This window comes from Numida meleagris, chromosome 1, assembly GCF_002078875.1.
Source record: "Numida meleagris isolate 19003 breed g44 Domestic line chromosome 1, NumMel1.0, whole genome shotgun sequence".
NCBI lineage: Eukaryota > Metazoa > Chordata > Aves > Galliformes > Numididae > Numida > Numida meleagris.
The window spans coordinates 75,288,088-75,310,176 of record NC_034409.1 but is presented as its reverse complement, the minus strand read 5'-3'; the positions used below and the strand labels follow the sequence as shown (position 1 = coordinate 75,310,176).

General features: G+C 41.8%; 1 protein-coding gene across 1 annotated transcript in view; it reads right to left on the bottom strand.

The window, feature by feature from the left end:
• Positions 1 to 18,923, bottom strand: part of CLCN1 (chloride voltage-gated channel 1) — a 40,923-nt gene extending 22,000 nt beyond the window's left edge. The window contains 9 exon segments of the mRNA XM_021395575.1: positions 2,244 to 2,328; positions 3,084 to 3,209; positions 5,268 to 5,346; positions 8,848 to 8,925; positions 10,491 to 10,624; positions 10,729 to 10,857; positions 12,178 to 12,309; positions 12,762 to 12,912; positions 18,717 to 18,923. Of these exon segments, the coding sequence (XP_021251250.1) occupies positions 2,244 to 2,328; positions 3,084 to 3,209; positions 5,268 to 5,346; positions 8,848 to 8,925; positions 10,491 to 10,624; positions 10,729 to 10,857; positions 12,178 to 12,309; positions 12,762 to 12,912; positions 18,717 to 18,923 (1,121 nt within the window).

The following is a 22,089-nucleotide window of genomic DNA, read 5'->3' as shown; positions in this document are numbered from 1 at the left end:
GGATCACGATTAGAGAGATTGCCACCAAGGCTGATCTTACATTAGGTATCTGTTACCGACCTCCCAGTCAGGATCATAGGGTCAAAATGGTTTGGGCTGGAAGAAACATTAAAGATCATCTAGTTCCAGCCCCCATGCCATAGGGCAGGGGCACCTTCCACTAGATTAGGTTGCCCAGGGCCCCATCTAGCCTGGTGTTGAACACTTCCAGGGATGGGGCTTTTCTGGACAACCTGTTTCAGCACTTCACCACCCTCATGGTAAACAATTCCTTCCTTATATATAAACTAAATTTATTCTCTTTTAATTTAAAGCCATTATTAGCCTTTGTTCTATCAGTACATTCCCTAATAAAAAGTCCATCTTCAGCTTTCTTGTAGGCTTCCTTTAGGCACTGGAAAGCCACTTTAATGTCTCACTTGAGCCTTCTCAAGACTGAAGAACCCCAGCTCTCTCAACCTTACTTCATAGGGTGTGTTCCAGCCCTCTTATCTTCTTTGTGGCCCTCCTCTGGACTTAATCCAACTGGTACATGTTTTTCTTATGCTGAGAGCCCCAGAGCTGAAAGAGGTACTCCAGGTAGGATTTCATGAAAGTTGAATGAGGGTGGAGAATCACCAGCCTTGCCCTGCTGGTCATGCTTCTTTTGATGCAGCTCAGGATATAGTTGTCTTTCTGGGCTGCAGTCACATATTGCCAGCTCATGCTGAGTTTTTCCATCAACATTCTGAAGTCCTTCTCCTCAGGGCTGCTCTCAATTCATATTCTACCCAGCCTGTATTCCCATGTTTGAGATTGTCTTAATGCAGGTGTAAGATCTTGCAATTGGCCTTGTTGAACTTCAAGAGGTTTGCATGGGCCCACCTCTCAAGCCTGTCAGTGTCCCTCTAGATGGCATGCCCTCTCTCCAGCATGTTGATCACACCACATTGCTTGGTGCTGTTGGCAAACATGTTAGGCATGTACTCAATCCCACTATCCATGTCACTGACAAAGATATTAAGTAGTGATGGCCCCAGTGCCAGTCCCTTAGGAACACCACTTGTCAGTGATCTCCACCTGGACATCCAGCCATTCATCACAACTCTTTGAATGTGACCACCTAGACAAATTCTTATCTACCACGTGGTCCATCCATCCAATGCACGACTCTACAATTTAGAGACAAAGAAGTTGTGCTGAACAGTGTCAAATGCTCTGCACAAATCCAGGCAGACACTACTTGCTCTTTGCTTATTCAGCAACACCATCATATCATAGAACGCCACCAAATTTGTCAGGTATGATTTGCCCTTAGTGAAGCCATGTTGGCTGTCACCAGTCACCTCTTCATTTTCCATGTGCCTTAGCATAATTTCCTGGAGGATCTGCTCCATGATCTTGCTAGGCACAGAGGTGAGACTGACTGGCCTGTAGTTCACTGGATCTTCCTTTCAGTTTTAAAAATGGGGATTATGTTTCCCCTTTTCCAGTCATTGTGAAGTTCACCACACAGCTACAGTTTCTCAGATACAATGGATAGCAGCTTAGCGACTTTATCTGCCAGTTCGCTCAGGCCTATCAGATATCAGATGTGTTTCATCAAGTCCCATGGACTTGTGCACCTTCATGTTCCTCGGATGGTCTCAAACTTTATCTTCTACTACAGTGGGCAGTTCCTCATTCTCCCAATCCCTGAGTTGGATGGTGTGGCTAGAGCACTTGCCCATGAAGACTGAGGCAAAGAATTAATTGAATACCTCAGTCTTTTCCATATCCTGGGTAACAAGGTCTTGTTTCTTTCCAGAGATAACAGAGATAACTCACATTTTCCCTCTTAAAGGGTGACCCCACTTAAAGCTTATTTTGATATTATGATCCTTCCCTATTACATTATCCTATGCCTGTTGTTCAGTAGCCCTGTCTGTCACTGCCTCACAGGGCTTCTGGTTACTTTCTGCATGCCCTTTCCTTCCTAACTTAAAGCCTTCCTTATGAAGAGAGCCATCATACTGGCAAAAGTATCTTCATCTCTCTTAGAAAGGAGCATACCATCTCTCCTAAGCAGATGCTAATCTTCTAATAGGGTCTCATGGTGATTAAACTTTACCCATTGTGTTACACAGGCACTACTGCTGAAGGAAGAATTCCAATAAAGAATCAAAATGTCTAAAAGAGCTGTTATTCTGTTTTGTGAAAGAATTACCAGCAGAACTTACTCGATATCTTTTGTAGAGCAAGAAGCCAACTTCCTGGTAACTTACCCTATTACAGCAAATGCTGGCAATTCTTGCAGATCAAAGGGGAAATCCATGCGGAAGTTAGTTCTGAATAGTGCTGTGATGGTAACTGCAAGAGAAGAAAGAGATAGAAAAAGAAAGGGAATAATGAGGTAAGAAGTTAATTGCCATAAAAGCTGGGAGGAGAGACAGGGGAACTAGTTATATATGCCGATGTATGGTTTAATATTATGTACAATATTACAGGTATACAGACTACTTTTATTTTAGTAATCCCAACTTTTAAACACTTGCAAACCTAGCACTCTTGATGATATAGATTTGTTTTCAGAGAATGTACATAAATTGTTAGCTACAATCCCAGATTTGTACATTGTTTTCTTTTCTTCTACCATCCATTGTTCATATAGAGACATTGACCAGTATTCTACAGCATTATTGTAATGCTTTCCATGCAATCCATGCTACAGCCACATCTACTTGGAATTCTGATAATTTTATCTCAAAGCATTTCTGGAATAAAATGGCGAATGCTTGCCTAAGCAGAAGAGTTAGCTCACATACTCTGTATGAATTTGCAATAGTTTAGATGTTCCACATAAACATTACAGGTAGATATGAACAGCGTACATTAAGGAAAGCAGCTCCATCCACTTTCAAGTATATTAACTACCTCACAAGATGGCATTGTAATGGAGTGATAATAGTATCCACAGAGGGAACTAGCGCAAATACATTATTTTACAAAGACATTATGTTATTATTTAAGATGTCCTAAAAGGTTAGGGCATTGAAAAAGATGGAAAATAAAAAAAATAATAGGACAACTTTTGTACAAAGACATTAGGAATGATTTTACCTTACCTGCATCCTTGTTCCAAACGGCAAGGACTCGGAAAATGAAGGCACTAAAGGTAGCTGCAAAGAAACCTCTCCAATAATTGCGCACAGCAAAGTAAGTGGAAGTGACTTCAATGCTGAAAAGGACCCCTAGAAAGAGTTAGAAAAGGAACAAACTTAAAATCAGAAGGTGCAATGACAAAAGGACAAGAAACACTTCTAGATAGCCTTCTAAAGCAGTGGTCTCAAATCTTCTTTGATTGTGTGCCCCCATTGGTAAAATATTTGATTGTGCAGCCTTAGAATATCCATATTTATTTATAAATTGTATATGTGCAATACTGTACTCATATATCGGGTACATTATAAGGCATACACAAAAATAAAAATTAAAAGCAAGAAGATGATAATGCAAGGAATATTTTAAGATTCATTTATTTTATTAATTGTACAAAAACTTATTGGTCTCACTAAAAATATTAATATTTGTTCTTATTTTTGACAATCTTCGTTTAACACTTAGTTATACAGTGATTCAAAAATCTGGCTGTAAGTTCAGTTTATTTCCATACTTGGTTTTAATGGTTATGGTTGAAAAAGAGCCCTCACAGAGACTGAAATGGGAGAAGTGTAACTTGGCTGCACTTACTAAATCGCGATACCCATTTTTCAATTCCCTTCACCATTTATGCACAGGTTTTAGCTGAAATTTAGCTACAAAAAGTTGCCATCTTCCCTGATGTCAATCAGTTGTTCTTGCATACTAATTAAAAGGTGTTCAATATAAAATAGACATAAAAATCTGATATTTTTATATCTTTTACAAATGCATTCCAAACCTGCTGAAAATTTTCCTTTGGAAGGTTTTTATAGGGGTCAGAAAACTCTGTTTCCAAGTTTCTCCACATGTACAGGTGAGAGAGGTTTTATAAATGACACACATCATTTTCAGCAAGAAAGTAATGAAATCTCCACAGCACAACATCCCTCTGAAAAAGCACGTACTTTCTCACTCGTTAAAATGTCACTGGCACCTTGAAGGGACAGATTACATGTGTTTGTGTTTTTGAGAGTATCTGCTGGACAGCATATTGCTGCTAGCCACTTGTCATCACAGAAAAGATCAGGAAGTTCAGAACACCTTTTTGTAAGAGAAAAATATGCAACTCATCTTTAAGTTTGACAGCTCTTTTAAGTCCTTTGCCATGAGATAACCTCTGTGAACTGCTGCGTGGTACAAAAGATTTTCATGGTCATTCCCCACCTCATTACAAACTATTGTAAATATCCTACTATATTAAGATCTTGTTTTTATGAAATTAACCACATCAATGTTATCCTGTTGCACTTTGTGCACTTCTGACTCTCCTTTTTTTGCTGCAATATCTTGCTTCTGAGCCATGCAGCCAGTGATTTTCATGTGCTACTGTTGTCTCTGTAAACATACACCAGAATCCTTTTCCAGTCAATGATACTGCACCATCAGTGGTTACATTTGCCCTGCTTTTCAATAAATCACTGCTTTCATGAAAGAAGTTGTTTGCTGTGGAGAATATATCTTCTCTGGTAGGTCTTTCCTTCACACATTTCACTACAGAAACAGAATCTAGCAAATATCAGAACCTTAGACATGTTAGAAACATCTGTACTTTTATCCATTCAGCTGGGTAGGCTGAAATACATTGCAATACACCGAAAGCAGGTGAACAAATGAGGGCATTACTCTCAACCATCTGTGTGATGGAACAACCAGCCTTCATCCAGGACACCTCACAAACTGCATGTGACGTGTGGCCATCTGACATATGGACCAAGTGAAGCCACCAGTGTCAGTATGTACACTGAATACTGGTAAACCTTAATTTCTTTCTTTCTTTCTTTTTTTAATATGGAAAATAAATATAAGTAGACATTCCAGCATTTTCTTCCCACAACCTAGTGGATTGTTTTTCACACCTCCTGAGATGTGCCCGCCCTCAATTTGGAAACAATTGTTCTAAAGAGCCATCACCTCTTGCCCTTCAGAGAGCTGACTTGTGGAGAAAAGGCTGTGTAAGAAGAGTTTGGGAGACTGGTGGCATTAAAGGCAAGCTTCTTTAAAATATACAACAGATCAAATATAGGGTGCAGGAAATAGGGAAATGAGAAGTGGACTAGGCAGGAGATGATTTAGGTACCTGAGAAAAAGGAAACAGAACAGCCACTTGCCTCCAAGTGGTGTCCCAAAGCAGCAACCGACACCCACAGCACAACCTACAGTCAGGACATCTGTGTAATAGTATGGCTGCTACTGGTAGAAGAGACAGAGAGAGACAAACAGGAAAAAAAGAAGAAAAGCAATGAGTGAGTGACAGAATTAGCAGGTATGGCCACATACTGTCACCCAGCTCTGTCACCAGTCTTACATCATCTACATTCTAGATGGCTGCAAAATATTCAAAGACAGATGCTATATGGCACAAGACAGGCATATACTTGGAGTCACGTATTCAAGACATGAGGAGAATGCAGCATCTCACCTTTCATTGAAATGCACACATTTCTGTCACTTCAGAAGGGACATCTCATGAGAGATTCTTCAGAGCACGGAGCACGCATGTGTGTGTTTCACTCCATCACTTTTACTTTGTTATTTTTTTGGTAGTTACTTTGGGAATTTCAGGTTGCACATGTGCCAGAGTGTTTCAAGAGAGAAATACTCTCTGAGTTTGCATACACAAGGCACATGTACATGCAGAACAGAGTGTGGACAGTGGCTGGAGGTTCTGTCATCCTGGATGGTTCATGGGGTAACAGATCACCTATTAAAGGATTGTGCTCGTCTGGTTAAATCAAAAAGTTTTAAGTTTATAAGCAGTCACTGAGACAGTTTTGGAGGACACGGGGAGAGAGTCTTCTTCCACTTTCTTGAAGATATGGAAGAGCAATCGAAGGCCCTGACATGCCTGAGAATGATGATGAGCCTTAGGGAGCATTTGGGTTTTGTTTCAAGTTAACTAAATTCTAGGTGGTGTCTAATATAAAGAACAGTATGGTTAAATGTCTGTGTATTTGGTACTTTCTGCTATTATGTGTTCCCAAAACAGTCTTATGTCTTCCACGAGAGCTGAGTTTTGAGAAAGGGTGTACATTGGCATTTTGAGTGGCCAGGGAGAATTCTAAGGGCAAAGGCAACGAACTCCTACTTGCCTGAGAAAGTATTTGATAGAGCCTCAACAAAGAGGTTTGTCAAGGCTATGGCTGCACAGCCCAACAAAAAAAGAGCCATAGATTATTCTCTGATCCTTAAGAGTCTTTCCACATTCACAGATGTGCCTTAAATCAGCTTTGAGCCCTATTAATGCCTCTATGGCCTTAAACATAATCATGTTCAGAATGGGGATGGGTTTCATTTCAGTGTCTGGGACAGTGTGAGGGTTGTGTTATAGCCCATAAGCACAGTGATTAACAGCTTGTAATGAAGGGTACATATTACATGGCCTGCAGAGTAGCAACAGGTAAGTAGAGCTGTTTGAAAGTGCAAAAAGCCTGATGAAACAACAAAGAACAGTAAAAGATGGAAAGATTCAAGCATGACATGGTATTATCCATACCACCTACAGAGAACAGTCTGTGGCATATGGCATCCCCCAGAGCGTGTCAGAGTGCCAATGCTGTGTAACTTAGGAGTAGCCAGAGAGACTACAACACGCAGATGAACAAAGAGTACCAGAGTGCACTCAGAAAAAGCAGAGCTGGACATCTTTTGCTTGGGAAGGGCCAAATTGACTTTTCAAACCCATTTTGAGGGATCCTCACTAAATAGACAGGGTAGTGTTTACCAGCAACAACCTCAAAAAATTCTAGTTGCAAATTATACCCTGGACTTAGGTCCAGGGAATGGAAATCACATTCTGCAATTTGGTGTGATTCCATAAGAGGAAATCAACTAGGGCTGTAATAATTATAACAACTTTCAATTTGTTCTTATTCTACAGTGCTGTCACAGACTCACAGCAAGTTTTAGCCTGGAAGGTATCCCTTTTCCAGTTCGCTGCTCGGAGTTGCACTATCTCCAAGACTCAAGCAGAGCGCTCAGGATCTTGTCCAGCTGAGTCCTGAACATTTCTAAGTGTGGGGATTCTCCAGGCCCTCTGGGCATCTGTACGATTACTGAACCACCCTTGGGAGAGGGGAACATCTTCCTTACATAAAGTTACAATTTCCCTTCTCACAAATTGTGTCCTTGCCTCTTCCACTGTGCCCCTGTGAAAAGAGCCTGACTCTGCCTCCTATAAAATCCCCTAGGTGGCCGATGGCATCAGCCACCTGATGCCTTTTTCTCCTTTAGGCTGAGCAAGCTCAGATCCCTCAGCCTCTCCTCATATATCATTATTCCAGCCATCCTCCAAACCATCTCATTGGCCCTGCAACACCTCTTTTATATGGGGAATGCAAAATTTTACATGCTGGTATTTCTGTTCTCCAGTCCACTACTGAAAGTATAAATATAGCAGTTTCTTGTTCATCATTCCTGGTCATTCTTGCCATCATCTCATCATCTCCTGCCATTAGATGATAACAATTATGTGAAGGTTTTTTTTTTTTTTAATTTTACTTCTGTTCTCTACTGGATCTTTATTGATTTCCTGGACAGATGTCAGGACTCCCAGAGTGAGAGAACAATGAACAACCTCCATGGTAGGAAGAGCAAGATATGTTATTAGAAAAGTTAAAGTTGTCACTTTAGAAGTTTGCACTCAAAAGCTGTCATTTTTCCTGCAGCCTTTCCAGGATCATCCTCTCCATTTCTTTCAATGCCACTAGTTATATAATTAAAGAAAGAACTCATGATGCTAAAGTGGAGAGACATTTCTGGAGAACTTGCCTGAGAGCAGGAGATCTCACAGCTAGAGGCTGAGTTTTACATTAAAAGTCACAGATAGGAAGTCACTTGCCTCCAAGAAGAGCCCCGAAGCAACATCCAATTCCAACTGAGCAAGCCATCACCAGGAGGTCGAGCTGCCTGTGCACATTCTGGAACAGAGAGGGCAGCCAGAGAAAGGCATGCTGTGGTTAGAGGGAGCAAAGCCAAAGGGTTAGGATCCAGAACAATGAAACAAAGCAACAGCCAACAGCAGATTCAGCCACTGCTATTACAAATAACAGGCTCTATACACGTTATTGCAATTTTTAGTACACTCGGTCTACAGTAGTGAGATTTGATCCTTATGCATATACAGGATCAAGTGAAACAGCACCTCCTGTTGTTGTATTACAAAGCCAATTACTGTTAGGAGTTTGTAAAGCAGTTCCTACATATAGCTATTTATGTGGTTAAACGTGTCTTTTCTTTTTTCACCAAATACAATTAGCCAATACATCAGTCAGCCAGCAGAGGCCGTTCTGCAACAGCAAAAGCCTAGAGGCAGCGTCAGTTGCTTTAATTAGTAATGCTCTATGCATTTTATCTTAAAGACAAATTGATCTTTATCCACAGCTATTTAAGGTGTTTTTTTTTTTTTTTTAAACACAGACATTGATCATAGTGCATTGTGAGACAGAAAACTTGTGAAATGCATGTTCTTAAAGAGCCTCTGTGTAATGTGGTAGCCAACAACCATATTTGATACTGCACAGTCATTTAGTTGTATCTCTGGCCTTCTACTACAGTTTTCTTTGGCTGGTATCTTACTGCTTATGAGCAGCATAGTGAACTTCATATGTTCCCTCTGTGTGTAGTGGCCTACCAATGTATCGTAAGAGTTCAGCCTGTGGAAGAGCTGTATGCCAAAGACATGTGTCTTACCTCATATACACCACAGAAAATTGACATAAACTTGCTGAGTACTGCTGCACAGATACTGGCAATATGCACAAAAGGGCCCTGCAAGAGGAGAGCAAAAGAAAAATTAGAGAGGTTTTTTTTTTTTTTTTTTCCCCCTACGAGGGCAGCTCCAAAAGTAATTCCTTGGTGTGGCAGTAGAGGTTGAACCTTCCAGTTGGGTGGGGAGAAACCTAATGAAGTTCAGCAAGGACATGTGCAGATTCCTGCACCTGGGAAGGAATAACTGCATGCATCAGTATGGTGAGGGGATGACCTGCTGGAGATGAGCTCCGCAGAGAAGGACCGGGTGTTCTGTTGGACACCAGGTTGGCAATGAGCCAGCAGCGTGCCCTTGTGGCCAAGAAGGCCAATGGAATCCTGGGGTGCATTAAAAAGAGCATGCCCAGCAGGTCAAGGGAGGTGATCCTCCCCCTCTACTCTGCCCTGGTGAGGCCACATCTGGAGTACTGTATCCAGTTCTGGGCTCCTCAGTTCAAGGTGAGGGAACTTCTAGAGAGAGTCCAGTGGAGGGCTGCAAAGATTATTAAGGGCCTGGAGCATCTCCCTTATGAAGAAAGGCTGAGACCTGGGACTGTTCAGCCTGGAGAAGAGAAGCCTGGGGGAAGATCTTATCATCAATGCTTACCAATATCTAACAAGTGCGAGTCAACTGGATATGGCCAGGCACTTTTTAAGCTGTGTTCAGTAACAGAACAAGGGGCACTGGGAACAAACTGAAACATAGGAAGTTCCATATAAACATGAGGAAAAAAATCTTTACTTTGAGAGTTCCAGAGCATTGGAACAAGCTGCCCAGGGAGGCTGTGAAGTGTCTTTCTCTGGAGATACTCAAAACCCATCTGGATGGTTTTCTGTGTAACCTACTGTAGGGAACCTGCTTTACCAAGAGGTTTGGACTAGATGATCTCCAGAAGTCCCTACCAACTCCTATGATTCTCTAATTCTTTGATTCCCACAAATGTTCTATTAAGTTTTGCTGCTGTGTAACAGATGGCAGTAGAGGGGCAGTCTGACAAAATGGCATCTGACAAGGAAGTGCACATGAAGCTGAAGCGCAGAATTGAATTCCTCCATGCAGAGGAAATGGCACCCACTGACATTCATTGATGCTTGCTGAATGCTGATGGAGACCAAGCATGGGATGTGAGCACAGTGAAGCGGTGGGTGGTGGGTTTCAGCAGTAGCAACAGTGGCATGCAAGACAAGCCACATTCTGGATGGCCGTGCAGATTTTTACCAGTGGAGCACGGAGGCTCTTGTTCATCACTGGTGAAAACGCATAGCTAATAGTGATGGCTGTGTTGAAAAACAGCATTTTGTAGCTGAGAATTTGCTCTGTCAAATAGTGTTGTTGTGTTCTTTGTAGCTGTTTTAGTTTCCATGGAAATAAATATGAGTCATTGCTTTCAGAGACACCTACGTATATCAAGCCTTTCAAAGTAGAAGGAAATGGTTAGTGGAAGAGAAATGCTGCTGGGAAAAACAGAGTTTTGGCAAAAGGAATGGTGTCAAGGAAAAGGAAACATTTAAAGACTCTTGCATAGACAATTCCTTCCACTGCCTAGACCCTGGCTGCTACTTTGTATGAAGATAGCAATATTTACCTCTTTCCCCACAGGCATGCCACTTCCAAGCCCAGCTGTAAGGCCCACAACTTTGGCCACGAATGCTTTGAGAGTGAGATATTCCTTGAGGACCACTCCTCTCATAATTGTCTTGAGCTCTGGGATCCCAGATCCTGAAAACAGCAACAGAGTAGAGGATATAGAAAACCCAAAGGCAAGAGGAATAAGAAAAAAAGAGACAGACAGAAACAGATCTTGCCATGCCTTCTACCCTCACCAACAGCCTGTGGAGAGACGAGGTGGCAGAAGATGGCTGCAAACAGAATGAGAACAAGTGGGTATGCTACCCACACCAGATACTGCAAAGGAACATTCGGGTGCAGCTCTCTGTACATCCACTTGTAGGCTGTAAACAGACAAACAAAGAAGTTGTCAGTAACCACAGCTGCCCCAAGCAGGTTGGTAAACTTTAAAGAATCACAAACAAAAGCCCAGACCTGCTAAACTTGCCCATACTAAATCTACTTGAGAAATGCTAAGAGTCCCAATTTTCTAAGACAAATAGGGTAAAGCCTTGTTACATTTGAAGTACAAGATCTCAAATAATATATGCATTCTGCAGGAATGGATACAAGTGATTCTCTGCTCTTAGACACTGCTAATACCTGTGCCATAACGTGGCATTGGAAGAGCTGTATTCCACTTGCAAGAGTGAATTTCTGTGCAGGATCTTTTCATTTAGCAGCTGGAGGGCATTATATGGGACCTGAAGGACAGCGAAATTAGCGTCGTCTCCTCCATTTCAATCACATGAAAAATTGTTCCTTCAGAAAAACTACCTTGGAAGCCCTGCTTATGATTTGCCTTCTAGAGCAGCTGCATGAAGGGAGCGGTGCCAGCTGTTACAAGATGTGCCTTGTGCACGCAAACTCAGAGGGTGTTTCTTTTTTGAGACGTTCTCTGGCACACATGCAACCTGAGATTCCTTGCCAAAATAAAAAGAGATGGAGTAAAATACACGTGCTCCATACTCCTAAGAATGTTGCATGAATCATTTCTTCTAAAGTGCATGCAATTAACAGCATGTGGGCAATGTTGTATGTATGTGTGTGCAAGGAGACAGGAGGCAGGGCCACTGAAAGATTCTGTAATTTTTTAAGCTGGAAAAGGGTATGGGAACCAGAGGAATGATGTAGAGAAGGGACACAAGCCAGTGATTGTGAGATCATTGTAAAAAAAATTTAAGTAAAGAGCACTATGGTGCCATGTAGCAGAAAACACCAGAGCACTGTACAAATAAAAATTTAGAAGAACAATAATGAGGATAAAAGCAGAAAAAAAACTGTATCAAGAGGGTATCAAAGAGCCCTTTCTCCTCCCCACCCACGGTATGCTCAACAGATCTGGGGAAGATGGCAAACTGTATAAAAGGAAGGGTCAAAGTCACACAATGTGCCCTTACTCATAAATGAGAGAAGGAGAGAAAGGAAGTAAAAATAATGGCTTATCTTTAAATGGTACACATGTCCCTGCCCACTTAGAAATATTTCCTTAACATTCCTTTAAGGAACCTTTTCCTAGTTAACCTTCTCTCTACTGTGTTGCAAGTATTTCAGTCTTCCTGGGGTGGTGACAATGTTAGAGGAGGAGGAATGTTGGTCACTGGGCTTTGTAAAATATTCATATTATTTACAGTATGCTTTTGCAACACCTGAATGAAACCCACCCTGTAGGCTCTTCGCACTGGCGTAATCCATTCCCCAGCTCACCAACGCCATGACCAGACCCAACAGCACCAAGAAAATCCAGTCCTCTCCAAGCTTCCTGGTAACATATTTCTGGATGCGTCTAGCACAGTCTGTGGAGGGAAGAGAGAACCAGAAAAATGTAGGCAACATAGATGTAATCTGTGCTTCTGTGTTGAGAACCGACCTCCAAAAGAATGTATTTGAAAGAATCACGGGCTTAGTGTTAAAGGTCTGATACCCATCCTTTCCTTGCAGTCTTTCAAAACTCTTTGAAATTTCAAAATAAAATAAAGGGACAAGATAACTTAACCTCTTGCGCACTAGCAGCAAAAATATTTTTCCTCCTGCTATAGGGATCTGTTGTGGGAAAAATAATAATTTAGGGCCAGTTATTCCTACACCTAGCATGCAAATGCCTTTTATAACCAAAGTGACTCCTCCTTCCTTCTCCACTTCTCCCCTGCCAAAGTCTCCTTGTCTTTTTGCCTTGCTTGAAAACCTTCTCTCTGGCTGTTCTACTCAATATCTGATCACAGGGTAAGCAAGGATAAATCATTCCTACCTTGGCATTTGGAATAGCGTTCTTCTTTTATCTCTACTTGACTCTCACGTTTCAGGGGCCTTTCGTTGTTCTTTTGTGCCTGCTTTGTATTCAGTTTTGCTGCTTCCTTCTCAGCAAAGTCAGTTATCTGGTCTGTGTATTGTCCATAAAGCTAGAGGGGCAGAAAGCAAAAGAGAGCAAAACGAAGAGGTAAGGCAAATGTTCCTTCACAAGTAGCATTAAAATGAAAGGGCATATTTACTAACAGTCAGAGGTGCAGACTCAAACGTATCTAAGCAAGGAGACAGAGACACAGAAAGACTCAGACAGAAGTAATCCTTTTTTTTTTTTCTTTTTTTTCTTTTTTCCTTCCCGGTTTCCTCTTTCCAATCTATCTAAAATCTCTGCATCTTCTTTTCGGGGTACAAGCTATGATAACAGAAGGCTAACTGCTTTCTAATATCCTCAGAAAGAGCAGGCTCAGGTCTGAAGGAAAGAGATTGGGCAGGCTTTTTGGGAGTACAAAAGAAGGTCAAAACAGTTCACATGAGGCTGTCAGTCTTAGGGCTGTCTCATATACTTCAGCAACACTGCAAAACAACTCTTAAGGTTTAGAGAGGTATCACACTACTAAATAGGTTGCAGGAATGCCCTGCATCTGTTCACTCTGCTGCCAAGGAATGCTTAATAGGGTATGCAGGCACTGGTGGTGTCTTCTGTGGAAAAGAAGCAGCACAAATAGCAGAGGGTACCACATAGCACCTCCCCTTATCTACCCAAATCATTCTATTAAGTCCCCATATCTAACTCATCTGATTTTTTTTTAATTATCTAATCTAGCCCTTGTCATTAGATACAAGTCTTGAAAACATTTGATATTCTGCAATTCACAAGTAGCTACATGAGCTTGCCAATGATGTTTCTCACATGGATCAGAGATATAACTATCAGTTGTAACAGCTTGTCAAAAAAAAAAAAAAAAAAAAGATCTCAAGGAAGCTGGAAGGATCCTAACTATGTCCATTTGTTTGTTTATCAGATTCCCCCAGAGAGTAGCTATTCTCCCTTATTCTTTCATGGTATATATGGGGAAGGTGTGCATTTGAGAAGCTGTGTGCATTGTCATTCAATGAGCAAGCTATGTCTTTACATCAGTTTCCTGCCTGATGCTGGGCCTGTGATCTTGGCAATTCCCACCTGCTAGAACCTGCTTCCTCCCGGCACAGCACCTACTTCTCTAATCCATTTTAAGTGGAAAGAGGAAATCAGCAAAGGGCAGACACTTCAGCTGGAGAATGAAAAGACATTTGCGATACGGAGCTCTACCATGAGCTTAGGAAACAATTCTATCTGACAGCTTTACTTTTCCTCCTTTCTAAGTGACACAGGAGATGTTGCTCCTATTCCCTTGAAGTTTCCATTAATTGAAAAATCATCAGTAGAAGGGCAATAAAGCAGATAACCTATTTGTAACAGTTTGAGCTCAGATAGATTTGGAGACTCATGGAAGACTGAAGTCTGAAAGGCACATCTGAGAGTTTCTCTTCCAATCCTTAGCTCATAGTATGCTAACTCCAAGGCCAGATCAGGATGTTCAGGGCCTTGTATGGTCAAGTCCTAGTCATCTCCAAGGGTAGAAATTTCCCAGCTTCTCTGAGCTACCGTTTCAGTGTTAAACCAAGTTATATTTCCAGTTGCCAAACATGACTGACAGTCCTAAGTAGTTTATTTGCCTATATTCCTCAGACACTTGAGCTATGTGCAATAGCTCCCTTTAAAATCCCTATTATATTTTCACAGAACATACGCGTAGGCTTTTTTTTATCATCCTGTTCTTATGATGGCTTACCTGCCATCTCTGAAACAAATTGATCCCACCTGAACATCTGAAACTATTCTTCCACCCATCCATCACTGCACTGGGAAATTACATTTTATTTAATTATTAACCCCATTATTATCACCACAGTCTAGCCAAATTAAGCAATACATATTCTTAGCAGTAAAGAGTGGCCATGCGCTGATCTCCATAATATATACAGGACAGTGAAACATCAAGATGAAGGACTTGCCAGACTTCATATACGTTATCACATATAAAATCCAATACTAAATAGCAGATTAATCCCTGTTTCTCTCACTGTATCTATTTTAGGCAGCAATGCCAAGCGCTGACAGATTTTAGACAAGTGCATCTTCATATCTCATAAGCTAATTTTTCACAGCTTTTACATGCTCATGAGGGATTGTTTTATAACAAATACATCTTAATACAAACTATGAACTTAATCCGAATTATAAACTACCTTGCCAAGTAGCTTTTTTCAAGTTAGAGTACTCCATCTATTCAGATGGAACAGCATAATAGCATGAACAGTAAAAGACCTCATTCAGTATCCTAATTCATGGTTTGTTTCTGGCTGGAAAACTGTGAACTTGGGATGTGAAAGAAAAAGAGCTAGTCTCAGGACATAAAGATGAAGGCTCTGTCCTGGAGAACAAATTAGTCTCAACTCACTTAAAGAATGCTTAATACACACACTTTGTTTCTCTGGGACTCTGGCACTGCTTCAGATTGTAGTAAATAATTGTAGGACAGAGAAAGATTAAAAGAAATCAGAGGATGACCTTACAGAAAAATTATGTTAGGCAAGACTGCTCATCCCTCTCACTGCTGCCTTGGCGACATGCTGCTGTTCCTGAAATGATCTTCCTTGGTAAAAAGTCTAGTCTCAACTGCTTATGCATACAGCTAATGAGTCACATGTGATGGACAGGGGGTCAGCTACAAAATAATAGATGTAACCCAAAGAAGTAAAGGCAAAGGGAACATCTAATAGCAGTACCTGAAGGGAGTGAAAGAGCTGGAGAGAAAAGAGAGCCAGACTTCTCAGAGAGGCACAGTGAAGGACAGGAAGAAAAAGGCAAAACTTGCAACAAGGGTATGTTTGAATGTGCAGAAGGAAAACCTGAGGATGATTCAGCACAGGAACAGGTGCCCAGAGGGGCTGGGCATCTTCATACTTGGGGATGTTCAAAACTTCCTTGCATAAACCCTGTGAGCAGGGCATTGGGCTAGAAAACTCCAGAGGCCCCCTGAAGTCTTTCTATGAGTCTGTTACTCTATAATACTGTGTTGCCCAATTAATCATTACACTTGCATACTGTGGCACCCATCTGTGTACTGCTGTTAGAGCTCTCTGCTGTAAATACCCTTTCTACCTCACAAATGCCATATCTTATAAATACTTCATCAGTCTGAGCTGCTTGAGGAGAGGCTCTTATTTCTCATACAGAAAGATAAAAACACAGAAAACTACAATGCAGAATAATGTAATTTTTATAAATCTATTTTCTAATGTATATCTACTGTTATAACTATTTGGGCTGTGTGAGGAATAGAACCACTTGAGCTTTTCTTTCCTAGTGGTTCTATGAACTGCTGGCTTTACTGAACTTAATTGGAGAGCAAAAATATCTTCAAGACATCATTCTAAATGGCAGATAAAATCTCTAGTCTCTAAGTCTTGAGCTTACAAGAGAGACAGGGGCTGACTGTTTACACTGTCTGATAGTGACAGGACCAAGGGGAATGGCTTTACACTAAAAGATGGGAGGTTTAGATTAGATGTTAGGCAGAAAATTTTTATGCAGAGGGTGATGAGGCCCTGGAACAGGTTTTACGGAGAAATTGTGGAATGCTCCATCTCAGGAGGTGTTCAAGGCCAGGTTGGATGGGGCCCTGGGCAGCCTGATCTGGTGGGTGGCAGCCCTGGTCATGACAAGGGGTTGGAATCTTTGAGGTCCTCTCCAACCTAAGCCATTCTATGATTCTATGATCCTGTTATCTTAATTGCCACAAATTATGAATATATTATTATCTATTTTTATTACATTATTATCTAATATATTAACTATGTATTATTAGAAAATCCCAGGCCTAAGATCAAGTTTCCACTGTTCTTTGCCTTGTGAACCCAGTCAAATCACACATTGTCTGAAACACCTTCGAACTTACATATAAAATAGAAAGGAACAGCTAGCATAAGGAATTGACGCAGTAGAATTAAAATGTCTATCATCTTTTTGTTTCCACATCATGGTGGTGAGTATTCTGCGTGGAAATGGATGAAAGCATGTGCAGCAGATTTTTTATCATGTTAATAGCATAGAAGTGCATGCTTGTACAAGACGTGTATAATAGTATGAATGCTTATACTTTATCTACATGTTAATTAATGGCTAGCAAAATACACATGCACAGCAAGACTCGTTTTACGACAATATGCCTGCACACTATATATGTAACTGTGTGCTTGTTTACATAACAGCATTTCTAGGGCACATTTTCAGTAGATCTATAAATATGACTGTCTGTTTTCAAGACTGAAAATTGTGCTCACAAATGCATACTTGCTTGGGGATGTTACTGCCTGAAGACATGTATGGGAATGCATCTGATGTCCTGCTTTTTTTGTGTTGGAGTTTGGCTACATTCATTTACTGGCATGCTGGTGGGAATGAAAACAAAGACACTCCAGGGCCAGGCAGCAAGAGGTAGGTTTTTGTGCCTCACTGTGTCATCTGTGCCACCTTCTAAGAATGGTCTTAGCCATGTGGGAGTAGTCTGCAGGTTGGATACATATAAACTGGTATATTTTTGTGTATCCCAACTGACTAATTGTTCATGTAACACAATGTGCATTTCCATTTCCATAATCCTCCAGCCCTAGGCATTGCTCCACTTGCATCCCATGAGAGGTCCAGGTCACATCTCAAGTGCAAAATCTCAGTGTAACTCACTTGAAAGTATAAATAAAGCATAATTCTGTCTAGACACCTCCCAGTTCTGGCTGTTGCTTCTGAATCAGCCAGGAAGCTGTTTTAGAACAGTTTAGTAGAGAAATAATTTGCAAACTCTCAGATGTTTTACACATCTTCAGAAGAGACATTTCTAGGTATGGTCATGGGACTGACTTCCTAGTATTTTGCAACATGGCAGGTATCATCCTCATTGGGATGTTTACCTACTGGAAGAGATATTCTTGGTGGCAAATGTGGCTTTTTTCCTACTCCAGAATCATGCAACTCAAATTAATGCACCTCTTCCCCTATTCCCCAGTCATTGACTGAAGTATTTGTGTAAGGCCTCCACTCATGTCTTCCCTGTGAGAATTTCACATTCACACATTCTCTCTCCCTCTCGTCAGTAGACCAGATTCTACATTGCTCTAAACCGTTCTACGTCAGCTCAGTCTGAGCAGTCAGGCAGGAAATAAGACACCAAGACTGCTGTAAAACCTCCTCTTTGCCGAAGGCTGTCCCAAAAGGAGAGGTAGAGGAGATACAGAGGGCAATAGAACAAGAAGTCATAACTAGAGTACATCTTTGTACTAGATATTTTTCTGAGCCAATATTTCTATGAACCAGAGTGAGAGTCAGGTCAAGTTTAAGGGTTAGAAAATTCTTCACAGCTCTCAGTAGAGCTACTGAAACTATCAACATGCATATACAGCATGGACTTACTCTCCTTGTTCAGGAGAAAGTCAGAACAGAGCTCTGCATGACTGTCCATTCAGCTGTGCAGATGGATATCCATCTATCTACATTCCCGTTCTATTTGTTTTTATTTCCTCTCCTGCTCTACCTAAAAACATTATGTAGCTGAAGGCGAATGCAATTTCTCCTTGCTTTTATGCATACATCAATGGTTTCATTGATTTTTCACCATCCCAACTTAACCATTCTAACATTGTGGTCATAATAGATGGAAATACGCAATGACTTGAAATGCTGATAGCATTCTAAGCAAGGCTGTGAAAGTCAGTGCCTTACTTGGAATTCAACAAGTTAAAGGGAGAGTTGGTAGGACTGGGAATAGACAGAGACACATGCTCTCCATTCTAGGAGCCCCAAGAGCATATATGACCCATTGAAACCTGTGCTGCCATAAACATCCCAGTTGTCCAACCCTACCTGTGGGTGGCTGAGGGAGTTCTCCAGGTAGTGCAGGTCGTCCCCTGTCCCCCCGGCCTCTCGTCCTGCCTCCAAGGGTATCCCGTAACGGGTGCATTTCTCAAAGCAGATATAGTCGTATTGCGGTGTACCCCCCCACAAAGCTGACTTCGATCCAGATTCCTGCGTCATACTCTTTGAGCTTTCCATGTCTCTACTCTAGCTCATGCTCAGCTGTAACAGAGCTGCCACTCTGGTCCTTTCCTAGAACCATCTCATGGTCTGGCCTAGAAAATGGCTTCTGCACTTTCTTCTGTTCCTTCCTCTCTCTCATTAGACCACTCTGAGTTCTTCTGTCCCTGTGCTCCCTTTCCCTCTGCCCCTCCTGCTCCTTGTGTCTCTCTCACTTTCTCCTCTTCCTGTCCAAAGGCAGGGTTCAACTATATTTATAGCAACCTTCCTCTGTCACATGATTCCCTAGTGCCAGGTCTGATCTCAGCAAAAGGCATTAACTCTGCCAGGATTGAATATCAGGTGTGGGCAAAAGGGGAACTCCTGAAGGAGAGGGAAGGGAGACGGTGAGGAGGAGAAAAGAATGCTGTAAGAAAGAGAGAGCTAGAAATACAGACACAATAAATAGACAGGAGGAGGCAGGAGTGATTATCCAAGAGATCTCTTCATCGTTTTGCTATGTCCACAGTCCATAAGAGAAAATGTAAGTCCTGAAGAACTCCAGCATCCATGTAAACTGCTAAGCATTACAGCTTAATGTCAGTCTTTCATTATGCCCTTATGTGGAAGACTTTCACTTTTGGAAAATGTTAATACATTGCTCTGAGTATATGCAGAAATTTATTCTTCTTAATGTTCACTTCCAACAGGTTCACATTCAACACCTTATCCTTTCCACACCAGCACTTGTTTCTCAGCCAGGCAAAAAAAAAAAAAAAAAAAAAGACCTCAGTCAACACTAATGGATACCAGCCAGTGACAGGAATGAGAAGTATGTTCCAACAATGGGATCTTATAGACAGCTCCCAGCACTGCCAGTAACCATCAGTAACTGTCCTTCCTGTAACTATATGTCTTCTGATGGCTATTGTACAACAAGAGCAGTGAGTTTAAAATCCTAGAAACTGCCTGCCAGGAAAGAAGAAACCATATGCCTCAAGCACGATAACTAAAGAGCTGCTATTAACTACTTCTTCCTCATCTTTTACACTATCATCTCTCCAGGATAATGGCTTCCCAGTTTTTCACTCCTCATCAGAAATGACCAAGAGTAGAAGTAAGGTAAATAAAGAATGCCCGACTGCCATCTCATCAAATGTGGAAATTTCATGGAAAAAATCTCTACATATTATAGCCTAAAATAAGACAATTCTACCTTGAAATATATTTTCTAAGAACAGTTCATCTCAGCTTCCAAATAGACCCCAAACCTCAGTCACTTCATCAGAAGGACCATGCAGGATCCCAAGGCCAACATGGATTAAGAACTGGTTGGCTGGTTGCAGCCAAAGGGTTGTGATTAGTGGTTCTGTGTCAGGGTGGAGGCTGGTCACAAGTGGTGTCCCCCAAGGCTCAGTCTTTGGGCCGGTTCTCTTCAACATCTTTATCAATGACATAGACAATGGAATTGAGTGCACCCTCAGCAAGTTTGCAGACTACACCAAGCTGAGTGGTGCAGTCGATGCATTGGAAGGAAGGGAAACCATCCAGAGGGATGTGGACAGGCTGGAGAAGTGGGCCCACGAGAACCTAATGAGGTTCAACAAGGCCAAATGCAAGGTGCTGCACTTGGGCCGGGGCAGTCCCAGGTATTTATACATACTGGAAGAAGAACTCCTTGAGAGCAGCCCTGCAGAGAAGGACTTGGGGGTCCTGGTGGAAGCTGGACATGAGCCAGCAGTGTGTGCTGGCAGCCTGAAAGGCCAACTATGTTCTGGGCTGCATTAAAAGAGGAGTGGCCAGCAGGGAGAGGGAGGGGATTGTCCCCCTCTACTCGGCTCTTGTGAGGCCCCATCTGGAGTCCTGCATTCAGGCTTGAGGCCTCCAGCCAAGAAAGATGTGGAACTCTTGGAACGAGTTCAGAGGAGGGCGACCAAGATGATCAGAGGGCTGGAGCACCTCTGCTGTGAAGAAAGGTTGAGGGAACTGGGCTTGTTTAGTTTGGAGAAGAGAAGGCTCCAGGGAGACCTCACTGTGGCCTTCCAATACTTGAAGGGAGCGTATAAACAAGAGGTGGTATGACTGTTTACATGGGTTGATAGTGATAGGACAAGAGGGAAAGGTTTTAAACTAAGACAGGGGAGATTTAGGTTAGATATTAGGAGGAAGTTTTGCATGCAGAGGGTGGCGATGTGCTGGACCAGGTTGCCCAGGGGGGTTGTGGATGCCCTGTCCCTGGAGGCGCTCAAGGCCAGGCTGGAAGTGGCTCTGGGCAGCCTAGTCTAGTGGTTGGCAACCCTGCACTCAGCAGGGGGTCGATGATCTTTGAGGTCCTTTTCAACCCAGGCCATTCTGTGATTCACCAAATGACTCTAGATGTTAGTAAGACAAGAAACCTTTACTGTCCTCATGAGGAAGACAATCCAAAAAGACTCTGCATCCTTATTCGCACTTTCTGCAGTATAATACACCTCATCCAGTATACCTAATGTTCACATTATTCAGATCAAACTAAGCAATCATTATGCATATGGTGACACATGTGTACACTCTAATATGTGTGGCTAAGGACCTAGCATTTACGTAATTCCCAGTGGAGAACACTTATCAAACAATCTTTCCACCTCTGATCTCTGCACCTAGATATTGCTGATCAAGGAAAAGACTGAGAAATTAAACCTATCATTTTAATGAATGAGAAAATATATGCCATCTGTAGAGAAAGACACTGGTTTTATGTCACTTTATTTCTTATCTTCTGAACACTAATCTTATCATATTCCACAGATTATAAATCACCCTTCCCCCTCTTTTACCCAAGGGGTAAGGACTTTATCAGCTGTCTTGGCACTATTAACATCCCCTTTATTTCACAGGGTACCAACAATCGTTCCTGACAGCCTCACTAATCTTGTTAAATTCAAAGTGTATGTTGAAGGAAATTTTCTGCCCCTGTAAGGGTGCCTAGAAAGGACCTTCTCCCAAGCAAGAGGGGATAATTAGAATTGTAGAATCACAGAATGGCCTAAGTTGAAAGGGATCTTAAAGACCATCCAGTTCCAACTGCACTGCCATGGGCCTCCATGCGTAATCACAATACGGCTCAAAGAATCAGCTCAGCATTAAATAAGGTCTACTTTACTATACAGAATATTTCTTTTACAAGATTTTCTAGGTGTAAGGAGCCTTAAAGAATAACTATTGTATGGTACAGATGCATTAT